Source organism: Macrotis lagotis, chromosome 3 (assembly GCF_037893015.1).
Source record: "Macrotis lagotis isolate mMagLag1 chromosome 3, bilby.v1.9.chrom.fasta, whole genome shotgun sequence".
Taxonomy (NCBI): domain Eukaryota; kingdom Metazoa; phylum Chordata; class Mammalia; order Peramelemorphia; family Peramelidae; genus Macrotis; species Macrotis lagotis.
Genome location: NC_133660.1, coordinates 161,546,528 through 161,565,517, shown reverse-complemented (window position 1 = coordinate 161,565,517; position 18,990 = coordinate 161,546,528). Strand labels below are relative to the sequence as shown.

The 18,990-nt window shown below is 37.2% G+C and overlaps 1 protein-coding gene across 2 annotated transcripts in view; it reads left to right on the top strand.

The window, feature by feature from the left end:
- The window catches only part of CRACD (capping protein inhibiting regulator of actin dynamics), a 71,929-nt gene that overhangs the window by 30,211 nt on the left and 22,728 nt on the right, over nucleotides 1-18,990 (top strand). For both annotated transcript variants that reach the window (XM_074229376.1, XM_074229375.1), the window contains 3 exons: nucleotides 7,118-7,291; nucleotides 10,631-10,699; nucleotides 17,443-17,625. In XM_074229376.1, coding sequence (XP_074085477.1) covers nucleotides 7,118-7,291; nucleotides 10,631-10,699; nucleotides 17,443-17,625 — 426 coding nt within the window. The remainder of the gene's footprint in view (nucleotides 1-7,117; nucleotides 7,292-10,630; nucleotides 10,700-17,442; nucleotides 17,626-18,990) is intronic.

Sequence of the window (18,990 nt, the reverse complement as noted above, 5' to 3'; positions counted from 1 at the left end):
TCAACTTTTGATAATCTGATCAACATTACCTCCATCTCTAAGAAGCACTGACTTAGGCAGGTTTTTTTTTTCTTTTTAAGCCAGTTGTTTTCTAGCTTTATTCTGTCAGACAACAGGATTTCCCAGGGTATCTCTCTAGAGTAGGAGTTCTTAACCTGGAGTCCATAGACCCCATGAGGTAGATTTGAGGAGAGAGACTATGAACTTGAGGAAAAAAATTTCCTATTTTTCCACTAACCCCTAGCTTCCTCAGTATTGTATTGTATGCACTTTCTGAGAAGGATTCAATAAGCTTTGCCAGGCTGCCAAAGGGATTCTTCCCAAAAAATGTTAAGAATTTCTGCTCTATGCACATTGATAAATATTGATAGAGATAGACACTTAGGTAGATATGTATTTTGGAACATGATCAATGTGGGAATTTGTTTTACTTGACTATGCATATTTGCAAATAATTTTGTTTTATTGTACTTTCTCAGTGGGTGGGGAAGAGGGAAGGGAATGGAAGAGAATTTGGAGCTGAAAAACAAAAACAAGGAAGAATAAAATAAAAAAGAACCTCTGCTATAGAGATGTCTTAAAATTAGTTGTATAATGATGACTAACTTTAAATGATTTTTGCATTATCACACTAAGACCTCACTCCAGCACTGTGTTGGCCAAGTTAGAATTCAAAAGATTGAAAAACATAGTTCTGTAATCATGAAAAATGAAAAATCAGTTACCAAATTGTCAAATGCCTTCCTCTTTTCAAGATGCTATGCACATACCCTATTAATGCCTTCTCTGTCATTTGCTCTTTACCCTCCAAGTTTAAGTTCATTGACACAGAAAGGAAATATATAAGAAAATCAGAAATTATGTCCAATTTGCCTTCTCCTGCTTTGACATCTGACAGTGTATAATTTGCCTATCCTTTAGTATTAAGAACAAATTTAGCTACATGGACCTTATTGGGGGACTGCCAATATCATAGAGAATGTAATTATTGGTGTGTTGTAATCAATAACTGAGTCACCCCCAAAAGATTGTGCTTTATTTTGCAGTCGACTAAGCAGTATGTTCCTGGTAAGTCTTAGAAACACTGGTAACTCCAAGTTGATTTGCATGAGTGCTTTGCCTTACCCATGAAAACATGACTGGTCTTGATGCTTAGTGAGCTGCACAAAAAAAGACTGCCCACCCACATGCATCAGCATGGGGTGTGTGTTCATTGGTGTGAGCATGTCCATTTGTATGTCTGGGCGTGTGTATGTCTGCAAGGAGAAATGGGGTCATGAGTAGCACCTATTTGGCAGAAAATTAACTCTTAAAATGTCTAGTCAATATTTTTTTAGAAATTCCTTTTAATGAGATTTTACTGAAATGCTGCAGGAAAAGGGTAAATGGCAAGTTTCCTTTAAAGCTTAAGAAAACTTTCAATGGCTTCAAGGAAAAACCTTGTGTGGAGCTTTTGTGAGGGGTGGCCATCTAGTGTTCATATGGGTACATCTCTCAGATAATGCAGTGTATAGTAAATGAATCCTACTCAAATCTAATTGTGACTCCAGGATGACTCCAGTCATCCTGAACCATATCTGGTCACTGGACCCAGATGACTCCAGAGGAAAAAAAAGGAGACTGGTGACTTTATACAATACCCCCTCACCTAAATCTAATTCACATATATGTTATGGTATCACATCCCTGATATTGTCCTCATCAAAAATGAAGGACAAGGGACAGCTAGGTGATGCAGTGGATAGAGTACCAGCCCTGAAGTCAGGAGGACCTGAGTTCAAATCCAGCCTCAGATATTCAATAATTACCTAGCTGTGTGACTTTGGGCAAGTCATTTAACCCCATTGCCTAGCAAAAACAAAAATAAATTTTAAAAAAAGAATGAAGGACAAACAACAGCAACAAAGAAGCCCATTCTTTTCTGAGAATAGCATATTTCCTACCCTTAATTTTGGCTTCCAGTGATTTCCCATGCCTCTTAGGTCCTGGCCCTCATGGAGAACAGGGTAGTGGTTCCATAGAAAGGCAATTTTTACCTTATGAGATTCTGAATGTATTTGCAATCCTTGAGGTTTGCCCCTTTTGGACATAACACCCTTAACATTAATTAAAGCTGTCCCACAGTGGGGAGTGAATAGAATTTTCTTTTTGTTTGAGGTCAGATCTGGACCATGAGGTATATATTAGGGAGATTGGAGTCAGACTTCTCCTGACCATGGTAATCAGGTAAGGAATTTGGGAATTATGAGTCAGGACACGCTGCTAGGGCTTTGTCAAATCACGACCCTATCAGGAGAGGAAACATCCATCCTGCATATCTGGGGTAGCTTGGGCTTGTCTGAAGCATGCTTTAAGCTACATAATATGTTTGGGGATATCAACACTTAATGTTCCCCTGCAGCTGTCAAGGACAAAAGCAAAGAGTATAGACTGTTGAGAATTTCTAAATGGAGCTGATTACTTAAATTGATGTAAGGATTTAATTTTCTTTTTTTTTTTTTTTGGAATTGTTCACTGTTAAGAGAAGAAAGCTAAAATGTACTCTGGGTGGTGGTGGCTTCAGTTTTCTTTCACAGCAGAATCCTTGTAGTGCTGAAGAAACACCTGGGAGAAGCTTATGTAGGCAATGTGAGGATTGTGAAGCACAGAGACCCTCTGGGGAATTTCCAGAGAATAAAAAAAATTCCTCATAAATATGTATGTGCATCCTCATAACATCATTCTGCAACATTGCATATTGCAACAAAATGCCCCAATATGAATGAATAAAATGAGGCTTCTTTGATTTCACATTCCATTCTCCACAGTAGCTCCATTCATAGTCACACTCCATGCATTTTAGGTATAGGACACAAGTTTCCATACTTTCCTCTCTGGATTATGAATCACAGTTTGTATGGGGGGAAGATCTTATGAGTACTTCCCCCAAAGAGGAGGATCGTTCTTTTAAAAAATATTTCGGCTCAACAAAAGAATTCCAAGGCATTGTTAGAGAGTGGTCAGAGCCAGTTCTGCAAGGCTAGCTAGCCCTGACACTAGATTGGACCCAAATCTCCTGGGCAAATCATTCTCTCTCTCTCTCTCTCTCTCTCTCTCTCTCTCTCTCTCTCTCTCTCTCTCTCTCTCTCTCTCTCTCTCTCTCTCTCTCTCTCTCTCCCTCCCTCCCTCTCTCCCTCTCCCTCTCCCTCTCCCCCCCCCCCCCCCCGGCAGTTTTATAAGACTATTAGCAACATGAGATTTACCAACTTCTTTTTTGGAACAGCTGTTTCCTACCCCAAGGAAATCACAGGGTCCGTGCAAAAAAAAAGAGAAACTTCAACTTATTAGACTGTTGTTTACTGATTTAGGATTTTAAACTTCCCTTGATGCCAGTGATCAAAGAGTGGAGAGACACCAAAGTAACTGATGGGCTATTTTTTTTGTGATATTCAGAACTCTACTTAATGAATTTATTTAGCCATTAATTTGATTTCACAGTACTGGAAATGAAAGTGCAACTAGAGCAGTAGGACTGGGGCTTTGCTGCAATTGCATGGATTTTAAAAGGTTCAGTCAACATTAGAAACACAGGAATAACTGATCTTGTTAGTAAGAATAATTAAAATAAAAATAATTCATATTTTAACTGAATGCCAGATAATGTTTTGGGGTGAACTCTCCTCTGTCCTACTTTCCTTCTCACCTCTATCCTTATCTGCTGTAGCTTCATGTAGATGTCCCAAGGTCTTTTCCTGTAGGGCAGAGTCTCCCACATTTTCCTGCCTCCTAAATTCTTTGCCCCAGTTTGGATCTGGTATTTGCCCAATAAATAACATTTCCTAGTAATGGCTGTGCCTTAGATCATCTAGCATGAGCTGCAAGAACTCTGAAACTATTTAGTGACCTTTGGCCAGATCTTGCCTGCCTGCTGAAGGATCATGAAGATCACAGGGAAAGGGAGAGTTTATCTGTGTGAGAGCTCGCTTGTCACAAATTGCCTCCCTAGTTCTGACCTCTTTTGTTGTCATAGCACCATTATGGTCATGACTCTTGAGATAGACAAGTGAAGGCCACTTGGCCTTCACCAGTGTTAGTATATATGATTTAAAATAGTATTTTATCTAGACAATGAAAAGTTTGCTACACTTGTGAATTGCTCTCTGTTATTGTTAAAATTCAGTTCAATAGACATTAATTAAGCACCTGTTTTGTGCAAAACACTGCTTTAGTGTATAATAAACATTTGTAGAACTGGTTATCTCAGGGCCACACACCACTCTCCCCTCCGACACATGTACATATAATTTGACACCTCCAACCCTCCATCCCCACACTACATCTGTTTGAATTGTAAAGACAATAAAACTTGAGTCAGTAATTGAGGAACACCTGCTTCTAGTCTGAATTTCTTTTCCCTGGGGGAGTTTAAATCAGCCCCTTTTACTTGGGAGGATATTTTCATTCTTGAATACAATAACATGAGGTGTCTGCTGCCAGGATAAATACATTGATGACACAAAGCAATCTAGTTACACATATCCACTCAGGTGCTGTGGACAAATATGTATAGGTACACACATGCATCTCACAACCAGGTGGATTTCCCACCAGATTTTTTCCTTCTTCTTCCCTTCTTGGTCTCTTATCTCCTTCTTTTGCTTACTTTTTCTCAGCCTCTCTTTCCTAATTACCTTCTCTTTTTTTTCATTTCTCCCTTACTCTTTCTTTCCTTCCCTGTTTTTCTGTTTCTTTGAGATTAATTTTGCTTTTCGTTTTCTGTATTTTCTTCCTGATGGTCCTCTCCCTTGACCTCTGAGTTACTTGTTTATCTTATTTCTCTCCTTCCCTTTCCCACATTGGGAGTTCAATTCTAAGTTTTGCTGCATTCTTGGTTTATTCCGAGCATCAGTGCAGGTTAACATTAATATTTCCATTTATCTAAAATAAAATGATGGAAATCTTATCAAGAGTGGTGGTAATAGAAACATTTATTAAATAACACAAGAATATAGGATCAAAGTTAGACCCAACTCCTTCCCTTAGGAGATCATCTATACTTTTTGATTGTAAATAGAACAAATGACCTCCATCTTGGTCATTTTGGGGATTGAAAATGGAACTGCTTTAGAAAAGAATGTGAAGTCCAAAATGGCTGAGAAGTTATCTGCAGCCTGGTTAGTGCTCCTAGGAAGGATAATGCTTAAACTATAGGCTTGATTAGAATTTGCTGTGAGTCTTGATTCCAATCCTTTTATCTCAAACAAAGGAACACCAGCTTCTGTCCTCTTTGGCCAGAGTCTTTGGGGTTTCCTATTCCTACTCTCCCAGGGGGTTGTCTAAAGGAATGAATGATAGAAGTCATTTGTGTAGTTCCTGTTAATCTATGTCTTCCCTGGTTCATTGGCTGTTTCTGCTGATCTTGCTTGTTGATTGGCTTTCCTCAGGCTCTTAGTGCCCCTTCCCACTAGTCTTAGAAAGATACTCTACTGGCTCTCACTCTCAGGCTGCTCCATGTTGTTCATCGTCTCATAAATCAAAAGTTCCTTGGTATATTCAGTAGGATTGCCAAATGTGCTATTGGAGTCAGATTCAGAATCTAACACCAATGGGTCTATACTAGGTTCTCTCCTGTACTGTATCCTGAGAAGTCCTCAAATTCACTTGGTGAAGTTGGTAGCAACTATAAATCTCTAGGCATTTGAAAACCTCACAATTCAATGAAGAGACCTTTTCTTGTAGGGCTTCCTTTGTGTAGAAGCAAAGAAGAGTACATCCTTTTTGAAAATTCTATGCAAGAGACCCAATAACACAAGAACCAGTGCTACTTCTGTCTGTATTCTTGGTTCTATTAGAAGAGACTAAGTTGCTGAAATTGACTTTGGGATTCAAGAGTAGCTAGAATAAAATGCTATTTTTTTTAGAATACTGACTCAATACCCTCAAATCAGTCTTCTCTCAAATCATTTTATACATACATATATATATATATATATATATAGTCTCTAGATGCCATTTATTTCTGATGAATGTTTGCATTCAGTTTATTATATTCTTCCAAAAATGTTGAATCACTGCAAATCATTTTACACACACACACACACACACACACACACACACACACACACACACACACTATAGTGTCTGAAGAATTAAAACTAAGGTCACAGTTTGCTATCTACATCCCTGGAGAGAGTACCCATATGCAATAGTATCACAGATGTATCAAAGATGTGTGACATATTTTGACCCATCTTTCTTAAGTGTTACTTTTTTACTATTTCTTTTTCTTCAATACATATTTTATTTCTGTTCCCTTGGTCTTTTAACTATATGCTTCCTTTAACTGTTCTCCCTCTTCCATTTTCATTTCTATGCTTTGTCTTGCACCCACCTAGTGCTTGTCTTCCTCCCCATCTCTGCCTCTTTTCTCCCTACCTTTTTACTGTCCTCTCCATTCACTACCTGTCTGTATTTCTCTTTTTACACATTCCTCTGTGATCAGTTGCTTTTCTCCATAGAATTAGCAGAGGTATTTGCAAAAAGCAAAGCAAAGACGATGTCAGGGGAGAAGAGCATCATTAATGAAACTTCCCTGCAGGGTTTCATTTAAAATAAAAAATAAAAAATAGCTTTGCTAATAAATGGCATTTTCTATATCCTAACTACTTAGAACAGTATTCCAAGGACTCAAGATCCCGCTCCCCCTCCCCTCCCCCCAGTGGAAAGCTTGGAAATTCTCTTGGGTTATGGTATAAAAATGAAGAATCTTGTTCATCCAGAGGGTAAATAGCTTCAAAAAGAAATGGCAAGCACTTTTGAAGTTTATAAAAGATATTTATTAGATGCTGATTGGATGAGAATGTTCATGGCTCACCTTTGGGAAGGAATGTGAATGGTTTATGAGGATGGAAGTGGGGAGGAAGAAAACTAAAAATCATGTGCTACCAGTTAACAATCATAGCCTTTCATCATGGTCACTTGCCTCAATGTGCTTTAGTTTGCTTTGCTCATGAATCAAATCAGTTCCATGTAGAACACACCCTCACCTTTACCAGATACTCTGGGCAACCCTTAGTTCTAGAATTTCTAACTATTCTGTTGTTCCAGAATTGACTTGTTTATTTTCTTCTTTCTTCAGCCTCAGTTGGGCAAGAACATCAAGTTTGGGCAGTCACCACCACCCACAACCCTTCCTATGAAGAGGACAGACACTCCCAGTCCGGAGGTTAGCTTCGAAGACGATCTATTCCTGAGTAGTCCCATGGAAATTGTGACCCACCAGGATTTAGTGCTCTCCGATAGTGAGAATAAAGTAAGTGGTCACCAGTGGGACCTCTCGTGGTAGGGAGGGGATTCAGAGCCTTCTTGTTCCTACTGTAGAAGCTGATGAAGGAGTGATAGATTTCTGGAGGGGAAGGCATCTCCCTTTGAAAAAGGAAAAGTCTGTTTTATCAGTAGTCATTGTTTTCTATTACAATACAGCCCTGTACCTTGGGGGTCCAAAAGGTTGCAGACATGTTTAAAAGAAATAGAATATTAATAATAATATTTATCCTATAATTTAGGCCAAATCTACCAGAAATAATTTTATTTCATTTAACATTTATTAAAGTTATTTTTAGTTTAGAGACAGATTGAAATACAAATTGAAAAAGTCCCTTAACCCCACCTAAACATGGAGCTCTGCCCTTGTCATGCTCATGCCCAAATTTTTAGAAATTTTGAACTAGGCAAAGATATTCTAAAATATCTAAGTTGATATTTCAGAAATGAGCTTCTCTCCAGGACCACTTCTCTCACTCCAGGAGTTTTTAAAAAGAGATCTAGACCCTTCCATTACTGTTGTGATTTGTTATCAATGGAGATAGGCAAGTCCTCATGCCAAATCACTTCAGGTGGTTGGGGAGACACCAATTAATTAATCAATTAATGAGTAAGCATTTATTAAGTGGCTACCATATTCCAGATACAAAAAGGTCAAAAGACAATCCCTGCCCTCAAAGAGCTTACAATCTAATGGGGAAGTTAACATGCAAACAAATATATATGAAGCAAGTTAAATATAGGATAAATTAGACATATTAAACAGAGGGAAGACAGTAGAATTAAGAGGGAAAGGCTTTCAATAAAAGAAGAGATTTTAGTTGAGATTTAAAGAAATCTAGGGAGGTCAGCAGATGGAATAAAGAAGAATATTTTGTAAAATAGCCTAGTGACTAGGGTCATAGATTGAAAAGTACTTGGGAACAAGAAGACTGGAGAGTTAGAAAAAATGCCAAATGGAGAATTTTGTATTGGATTATGGAGGAATAGGGAGCCACTGGAGTTTATTGAATAGGTGTTAAGATGGTTAGATCAGTGTTTTTAAGAAAATCACTTTAATGACCAAATGGAGGGTGGATTGGAGTGGAGAGAGGCTAATAAAGTTTGTCCTTCCTTCTCAGAGAAGACTATAACAAGGTGATGTCATGACATGCAAGTGAGTTGAATTTGAGTTAGGAGGTGGCTGGCTAAGTTGCCAGCCTCAGCCTCACTTTCTCCTCCAGATCCATCTGGATCCAGTGGCCAGAATCAGGATGATTAGAGATAATCCTGGAAGAATTTTACAAAATTGTAATAAAATGTAATGAAAATTATAAAAAAAATTTAACAAAGTCTGGATATAAGAGGATATAAGGCTATTTAGGTTAAGGGATTTTCCCAAGGAGACACAGCTGGTGAATGTCTAAAGGCAGATTTGAACTCAGGTCCTCCTGACTCCAGGGCCAGCGATTTAACCACTGCTCCACCTGACTGCCCTGGAGAGAGACTAGAGGCAGGTAGACCCACCTGTAGGCTATTTCAATAGTCCAGGCAGGAGGTGATAGGATAGAAAGTGTCTGGGACAGAATTTGAACCCAGGTCCCTGGCCTCAAATCCTGTGTTCTTCCCAGTTCTAGGATAATATCTTATCATTAACTTCACCAAGGCTAACAGCAAAGCATAAATGCATCTTTTTTGCAGGAATGTCCTATGAATTGATATGTTTGTCATGGTTTTAAACACCTGTGCCAGAGACTGGCAGAAATTTTAAAAAATTATTCCTAAAAATTCCTTTAGGAGGTATAAAGGAATATGTTATCACTATAGAATACTAAGGAGAAAAGGCAATATGCTTCTCCCTTACCTGCCTCCTCCCTCATTTTTGAAGGAAATAAGTAAAATTGTCTATATAACATGAACCTAAAAAATCCCAAGAATTCCTCTAAATTGTAATAAAAAATTTAAATAAAATTAGGGATTATATCAGGGTGGGATTAAAGACATTTAAGAATTCATCCTTTGGGCAGCTAGGTGGCGCAGCAGATAGAGCACCAGCCCTGGAGTCAGGAGGACCTGAGTTCAAATCTGCCCTCAGACACTTAATAACTACATACCCCATTGCCAGGTAAAAAAAAAAAACTTAAAAAAAAAGAATTCATCCTTTAATAAGGGCTACATTTCCCCAAAAATTATCTTCTCTAATGTTTAAAATATACTTAATTGGATGAGCCATTTCATTCCACAGTTAAAATAGAGCTAAATTGAAATAATCTCTTGGATAAAAATTAACAAATTTACCTAAATTGTAAATAACTGATACCAAGTTCTTTCTAAGAACAAATTTTGAAGGAAGAAAGTCATTGGCACTTTTAAAGAGAAATGAAAGGAGAAAAAGACATAGGAAGGGGAAAACTTTACAAAAGCAAGTTTAACCTATTCCAAGAACCAACCCTATCTCTAACTTTTCTCCTTGCCTTTATAATTCCTTTTTTGCCAGTTAGGTTTTCTCACCTCCATTCAGTTAAGGGAGAGTTGAGTATTTTTGCTTATTGTTGGAAAGTGGTAGAATAGGAGATGGGATTGAAAGGTAGCCTAAGATGAAAAAAGGCAAGAGATGTGGAGGCTTCTTTGACATCATTAGTCCATGTTAGGTGAACATGGGTCAAAGGCCAAAGACATGAAGGGGCCATATTCCAAGTCAAGGAACTTGAATAGGAGACCCCCATGACTTGAAATGTATTAATACCATATCAAATACCATGCTCCTGAGTATGTTATTTTTGTTTCTAGAGGTGGGTTATTTTTAAGGGCTTTAATCCTCAACCATATACTTTAGTAATGATGCCTATTCTTATAGATAGTTAAAAGGAAACAATTTTGCCTCAATATAAAAAATGACAAAAATCAGATCTATTAATAGAACGGATCACTTCAGGAAGTAGTGAGTTCCCCATTATTGTGAACTGAACTTGTCAGACATGTTAGAACCCCTTCCTAGATGGTAAGCTCTTTGAAGCCAAGAATTTTTTTTTATTTTTAAATAGGTTTTGAGCCTAAGACATAGAGTAGTTGCTTAATAAACATTTATTATACCATATCTAGAAATTTCCTGCTTAGATTTGGTCTGGATTAGGTGATTTTAACATTCTTGAGTTAAAGTAGCCCTTCCTGAGCTGCTTGACACATTGAAAGCAAAAATAGAAAAATAAATAGAAAAAAACAGTAATAACAGAAGACAGAATCAGTCATGGGTCGACTAAGAGACAGAATAAATGTTGTCTCTTGTTAGTTATTGGTCAGGATCTTTATGTCCCAACTTCTAACTTCTGTAATCTTATTGTCTTCCTAGTCCAGTGATACTCCAACTTCCTTAAGCCCTTTGAATTTACCTGGAACAGGGAGTGAAATGGAGGAAAAGGTAATAAGATATTTATCTGTTTGTTTTAATTTCTCGACTTCTTTTTTCCTCCATAATCATTTGTTATCTATTTTCCAATGGCAAATTTTACATTCAATTATGGTTTTAAGTTCTTCCAAAGCACAACCACGTGACCCTTAAAGATGCACTTATAGGTCAGCAGTAACAGATGTTGGGGAATCTGTTTCCAATGACAATCTGTGTCTGAGGAAACTAGACCCTGCTCTGGAAAACTGAGACTCCCACCATGCCTGAATTTGGTGGCTTAGACAAAAATGTTTTTCAAAAGAGATTTACATACTTCATTCATTAAGATAAAAAGCCACCTACCACAGCTGTCCAAGGTGCTTGAAGTCATTTGTAGCTCTTCCTCTCTTTCTTCTTCAGTACACAGATTTATTTGGTCTTTCCCTTCCCTCCCTCTCTCCCCTAATTTTTCAGTTTTTGTTTGACATCTGTGAATTTCACAACAGAAGTCAAATGAAGCCTGTGGGGAATCTATAGGTCATGCTCTCTGTAGACCCTGGCCTGCTATGATGACCCTTCTCATCTTCCCAGGGGTCCAGCCTAGGGCTCCTGCTTAAGAGATTGTGCACGGTGGTTCCTGTCTGATCCTTCTGCAAATGAGCCTCCTGAAGTTTATTTTTGAAGATGATTTGTTCAACGATGATTTGTTCAACTCAGATAAGTTTACAAATGGCCAATGCAGGACAAAAGTCTCAAGTCAAGTTACTCATTTCAAGAGCTTCATCATTTGTGCTTATATAAGCATTAATTTTTGTCCTTTTTTTACAAGTGCATGTCTATGTGTTCAGTAGTGAACTTTTTTTGAGAGCTGATTTTTCAGTCCTGGTTCACTCTCCTCTTAGGGAAAGAATGGGAATGAGTGATTTATTTCATTTAAATTGAATCAAGAAATTTCTCTCCTATGTAATAGAGTCTCACAGACTTGGAAAGTTAATTGGCCAATGACTACCTCTGGTTTTTTTTTAATTTGGAATACTAACTATACTCTTAGGACTAGCCTAGATTTTGCCTTTCACCATAAATACAGAAAGTCATTTGAAAACAAGGAACTATCACTAAAACCCTGCTGATTGCACAGTTGCCTCCCATAAAGTTCCCTTCCCCTAATCTTATGTTGCCTTCTATAGCTAGTGAAATTTTATCATGAGCTGCATATCCTGAAATTGAGAGATCAGGACCTTTTGTTCCTCATTGTTTGCATGGAAACCTTCCCTCCTTATGGACTATATCTGTCTCTTTTTTTCATATTCAGGTTATTGAGACAATTTCTCTCACAATATGATTTAGCTGTTCAGTCATATCCAACTCTGCCTCCATTTGGGGTTTCCTTGGCAAAGATAGTAGAATGGTTTGCCATTTCCTTCTCTAGCTAATTTTACAGATGAAGAAACTGAGGCAAACTGGGTTAAGTAATTTGTCTAAGATAACACAGCTATTAAGTATCTGAAGTCACATTCCAACTCAGGTCTTTCTGATTCTAGGTCTCATACTCTGTACTATGGTACCACCTGGCTTCCCCTGGTCTTTCTCATATGCAGCAATTCATCTGCTATCTCCTTGCCATTGCAGCAGTAATATTCTCCCTCCTAATCCAACTCTTAGAATCCTGACTTCATTTGTTTAAAGCAAAATCCTAACTGCACCTCCTCCAAGAAGTCCATTGTGATCCACCTAGGTCCTAGCGGCATCCCCTCTAAGGTAGTTACCCTCTGTCTCTTCTGTATCTTCATCCACTTTATCTTAGGCATCCTGGTTTATACATATTGTCTCTCCCATTAGAATGTAAGTTCCTTGAAGGCAAGGATTTTGGTTTGGTTTTGTTTTGTGTTTGGTTTTTTGCAAACAAGGTTAAGTGAGTTGTCCAGTGTCACATAGCTAGTAAATATCTGAGGCTAGATTTGAACTCAGAAAGATGAATCTTCTTGACTTCAGACCCAGCCTCTATCCACCACTACAAAGGATTTAGAGCTGGGAGATAAAAAAGTAGAAACAAAATCTGCAAAGTTTTTTTTTTCTAGTTTTACTATATACAGGAGGAGATAGAGAGAGCACTAACTCAAAGGGATATTAGAATTGAGAAGGTTTTTAATAGATAAGGGAAAGGTGGGCATTTTTGTAGACAATTGGAAGAAAACCAGGGATCAATGAGAATTTGAATATTATGAAGAAAAGATGACCAAAAGTGAAAGCTCTGGGAGTAGACTAGTATTGGTGTATCAAAGACCAAGGAAAGAAAAAGGCCATCTCACCTTCCAACACTGAATCAAAGTAAAAGAAGAGAGATTGATGATGCTTCAGTGATTTGAAATGTGGAATGGAAAAGGTGCCTCATTTTTCCCCCAAAGTACAAAATTTTCTGCCTAAAGCAAGTATTAGTTCTTTGATGTGTCATGGATCTCTTTGGCATTCTGGTGGAGTCTATGGATTCCTAAGAATAACATTTTCATTTCTTATAGCATGGTAGTATTCCATCACAATCATATGCCACAATTAAAGAATTCATTATTTGGTTAAAAAAATATCCTCAGGAAAAATGGAAAGAGTCTGGCAGAAATTGAACCTAGACCAGTATCTTAAACCATTTACTAAGAAAAAGTCAAAATGGATAATGACCTAGATATAATGAGAGATATTACAAGAAAATTTGAAGAACATGGAACATAGGGGAACGATTTATGAATGAACAAGAAATAGAAAGCAGTGTGAGGAATAAAAAAGATAATTTCGATTACATTAAATTAAAATTTTTGTTTAAATAAAACAAATAAAGCCAAACTTAGAAGGAAAGCAGGAAATTGGGTGACATATCTGATTCTCTTTGACCTAGTTTGGGGTTTTCTGAACAGTTGTGGAGTGGAGAAGATTGCCATTTCATTTTACAGATGAAGAAACTGAGGGAAACACAGGATTAAGTGCTGTGTCAGTTTCTCAAATATTTTAAAAACTTTGTCAAATCTATAAGAATGCAAGTTATTCCCCAATTGATAGTCAAAGAATATAAGCAGGCAGGTTTTTGAAGGAGAAATCAAAATAATTTACAATAATATGAAAAAATGCTCTAAAATCTTTATTGATTAGAGAAATGTAAATTAAAACAATCTTGAGTCATCATTTTATATCTATTATAAGAACAACTTTGAGTGATTAAGTCATTGTGTCTATTATAAAAATCCAAAGAGTCTATAATTTAGAGCATTTTTTTCATACAATTATAAAATGAAGATAGAATTCTAGTGAGAGATAATGGGACCAAAAATATAGCTATCCAAATATGACTAAAGTAGAATGAAGGTTTTAATGAATTAGAACATTAGGGGGTGGGGAGCAAGGGTGATAGAGGAGGAATGACATCATTTTGTAAACTTAATACCAAAGTACAAATGAGGGCTGGAATTTGGGCTGTGGAAGAATCTTAGGAACCCTCAATTATTCATTTATTATTAAATACTTAACTACTGTGCTAAGTACTAGAAGTACAGAGAGAAAGACAACCCCTGCTCTCAAGGAGCTTACATGAATCATATATTGATCTGCTTGAAAAAGGAGAGAAACAGACTGGCCAATATGACCAGAAAGGATAATGATCACTGTTGGAAGGGTTGTGGGAAATCTGGGACACTAACACCTTGTTGATGGAGCTGTGAACTCATCCAACCTTTTTGGAGAGATTTGGAACTATGCCCAAAGGGTAACAAAAATGTGCATACCCTTTGATCCAGCAATACCACTACTGGGTCTATACCCTGAAGAGATGAAAAAGGATAAAAACATCACTTGTACAAAAATATTCATAGCAGCCCTGTTTGTGGTGGCAAAGAATTGGGGAATGGCTTAGCAAACTGCGGTATATGTATGTCATGGAACACTATTGTTCTATTAGACACCAGGAGGGATGGGAAGTCAGGGAAGACTGAAGGGATGTATATGAACTGATGCTGAGTGAGATGAGCAGAGCCAGAAAAACACTGTACACCCTAACAGCAACATATGGGCGATGATCAACCCTGATGGACTTGCTCATTCCATCAGTGCAACAATCAAGGACAATTTGGGGGGCTGTCTGAGATGGAGAATACCATCTGTATCCAGAGAAAGAATTGTGGAGTTTGAACAAAGACTATTACCTTTAATTTAGGAAAACACTGATTATCTTATTGTCTGATCTTGCTATCTCTTATATTTTATGTTTCTTCTTTAAGGATATGATTTCTCTTTCATTCCATTCAATTTGGATCAATGTATACCATGGAAACAATGTAAAGACTGACAAATTGCCTTCTGTGGGGAGAGGGAAGTAAGATCAGGGGAAAAAATTGTAAAACTCAAAATAAATAAAATCTTCAAAAAAAAAAAAAAGGAGAGAATGATCTGGGAGCTGGTAAACAGGATATGAATAGATATAGTTGATGGAGTAATCCACAGCCAGGTAGCTCAGGGCAAGTTCCAAAGCTGAGTTAATACCTCCAAATACAGTGGATATACCAAAGGTCTTAGTCTAGATTTAAACTTTGAGATGCCCCCCTCAAAACAGATGGATATAGGAGCTCACAGGTGTCAGGCCAGATGATTCTGAAATTGCAGCAAAGAATACTTTGATATATATATTGCACCCTTGCTTTGGTCTTTGACTTTTTTGGAGTATATGAAGGGTGGGGGGAAAAAGTTGGGTCATTTTTCTGGCATAATTTCAAATTTAAATTCAAGAGGCTGGACTCTTCTACAGTTCCACCAATAGTAGCTATCTTCTCTTCTTTTGATCTCTGGAATTAAGTGCATCTCATTTGGTTGAAGTTCATTAAATGTTGATCACTGGATGAATCTCTTTACCCTAAATTCCAATCTCACATTCTTTTTGGCAGAGATAGAGGGATAAACTTTTTCCTGTGGGGAACCACAGACTCACCACATAAACATTATGATTTGGGTGGCAACAAGGATGCTAGGGAAGGAGAGTGTTGAAAAGAAGCATTACTCACACTAAGTTTTTGTTTCTGAAACTAAATATTTCCCAAAAGATTTTGATGTTATACTTCAGGAAATGCCAAAGCAAATTGTGATCAGATCCTCTCAATGCATTTTAAAATTTTAATTTTTTTAAATTGAACAAATGTGATGGTTATGATTTTTTTCAAATACAGTGTTTGATGTAGTAATGAGAGGAATCCAATGTGGAGTCACTTAGGCTAATTGGTTTTATTGACCAAAACAGATGAGCAAAAACAGACAGTCTGTACTTTTCCACTGTTTTGACTCATTGGGACCTTGTGTCAAATATATAAATGATCTTAGCTCCTTATTAGGTGAGGCTCCTGGCCAACTGAAATACTTGCCCTTCAAAAATCAATTCCCATGACCCCAATTACCAACTCAAACTCTTAATCAATTTCTGGTCTCAATTTTCCTCACCTGAGTCTGACAAAGATGAGTGAATCAGGAATTTCCTTATTATATCTGGGTCTAATTAGGAATGCTCACTTCCTCATCTGGAATTGTTTATCTGTTTGCAACCAAGCCCCAACTTTAAGATCTTTATATACACACTCACATTTTGTTTTTTGCCTGTTTACTATGTAACACAATAATATCACTCTTGTACCTGAGATGATGTCAAATAAAACAACAAACATGTATTTTCTTCCCATCCATGACTTTGAAAAAAAGAAAACAACAAATAATGCAGTCAGGCAAAACCAATTCCCACATTGACCATGTCCAAAAAATTTATTCTGAACTCCATATCCCTTACCTCTTTCAAGAGGTAAATATTATGTTTTTTCATCAGTAACTAGGAACCTCAGCTAGTCATTATGTTGATTAGAATTCTTATGTCTTTCAAAAATTTTTTATTGGCATTTTAATGATAATCGTATAACTTGTTCTCATTTAGCTCACTTCTCACTGGTCTGACCAGGTTTCTCTCAGATTTCCCTTAATCATTTTTCTCAGAACAATAGTATTCCATATCATTCATACATTATAATTTGTTCAGCTATTCTCCAGTAAATAGGTACTCCTTAGTTTCCAGTTCTTTGCCATTAGAGAAAGAACTGTGACTACTCTGGGGCAGCTAGTTTGGAGCTAGGAAGACTCATCTTCCTGAGTTCAAATCTGGCCATAGACAGTTATTGACTTAACACTTAGCCATATTTGCTTAAGTTTTCTCTTCTGTAAAATGATTTGGAGTAGGAAATAGGAAACTACTCCAGTGTCTTTGCCAAAAAAAAAAAAACCCACCTAAAAATGTGGTCATGATGAGTAAGGCATAACTGAAACAACTAAACAACAAATATTTTTGTATTTGGTCCTGGATCCTCTAAATTTTTTTAATTGATAAATTTCTGAACTTTAAAATTCTCAAATGGTTATGGCACACAATTATTTCATGTCATTAAATTTATTGTCTGCCTACTCTTTGGAAGATACCAGTAAATATCTTAATAAACATATCTCTTCTCCCCCCCCCCCACCCTTCCTACAATGTTTAGACTCCTTATCCTCTGTCCAGAGCAGAGGAACTTGCATATTGGTGAGCCCAGTCAAGGTCACCTCTGCTACCCTGACAAAGACATTGATTTTGGATACTTTTTAAAAATTAATCTCTTTTTGATAACTTTTTCCTATCACTTCTGTTCTTTACTCTTGCAAAATGCTTAGGACTCCAGAAACCTAGAAATTGTTTTCTAATCCTAACTTTAATTTTTAATCACAACACATAGGTTGCTCCAGTTAAATCATCTCGGCCAAAACGACATTTCTCCTCTGCGGGCACCATCGAAAGCGTTAATCTGGATGCCATTCCTCGGGTCATTGCTCGCCTGGACAATAGTGCAGCCAAGCACAAACTGGCTGTGAAGCCAAAGAACCAAAGGGTGTCCAAGAAGCACAGGAGATTGCCCAAAGTATGGGTCCATTCATGCTGACTCACAGATATATTTTCATCCAGAGTCCAAATTCCACAGAATAAGGTCTTATATTTCCAAGTTCCTGTAGGGTAGGGAGAAAGGTAGGAGGTAGGAGGACAAGGGGAGTTGTCCCAGGATCTAAGATATAAGGCTTTTAAGTAAAATTGACCCAAAATTGACAGTGATATCCCATATTTTAACTTGAGCACAAGTAGAAATCTTATTTTCAGCCTATCTCCGTGTTTCATTTCTTCTTGCTTCTGCATAGACTTCACTGTTGTATTACCCAAGCCTTCTACTAAGCAGGGCGTTCTGGTAAATATTTAACAACCAGTTCTCGGTGGTGGTGGCAGCGGGGATGATGTGCACAGGGCACACTTTAAAATTTAATTTGCATTATTCATATTTTCTCCATCACTTTCTTTTTAGTCCTGACAAGGGTTGGCAAACTAAGGCAGTGGGTCAAATCCAGCAAATATACAGTTTCTTATGGTCCTTGAATTAAAAAAGAATTTTACATTTTAAAGAAATGAAATACCATTAAAAATAAAATCATTAAATAAAAATCATTCTTAGAAGGAAGGGCAAATTCCTGGTCTAGACAATTAAAACAATATATCAATTGTGACTAAGGTAAAAAAAATTATCATCTGCTATATGAATACAGTGAAAATTTACAAGTTAGTTTGAAGAAGCTGTTTGAGCTAGGCTCTGCACACCCTTGCTTGCAAATCAACCATTTTTAACAATTTCATTTAGTACAAATCTGTGATCTTCCAGATCTTTCCACCAAAAGACCTCATTTGCTACCACTGTCTTCCAATGATGAGAAGAATTGATTTGAAGTGGGGCAGGGGGTGGGGTAGGATATATACATAGTAAAGGATTCTGCTCATCTCACTTGCTTTCCCTATGACTTCTCTTTAATCACTTTTTTCTTGTGAGGTCAAAGGGGTAGGGGTAAATGAGTTGGTTTGTTTTGTTTTGATCTGTATCTGTGATTTCATCTTCTGTTATCGAAACTCCCTCATGTGATGCTGATAAATAACAGTCTAGATGTGTTACCAGCACTAAAAGGATCTTGCCAAAAAAAAAGTCAAATGACCAACTTGTGAAAAGCCACAGGCCCATTTATTTGGTGTGTTTAAGAAAAGACCATGGAGTTTTCCTGGAAGCATCAGTTTTTTCTAGTCTACAACCACAACTTATCTTAGGTAGTTTTTTGGAGGTGGGACATTAATCAATATATCTTTGGTCATATAGTTGAGCCCCTGTTGTCCTCAACAAAAGCCAACCCTCTACAACTATACCATTTTGCTTTCCATGACTTAGTTTATCCAACTATATACTAGCCAAGTCTTA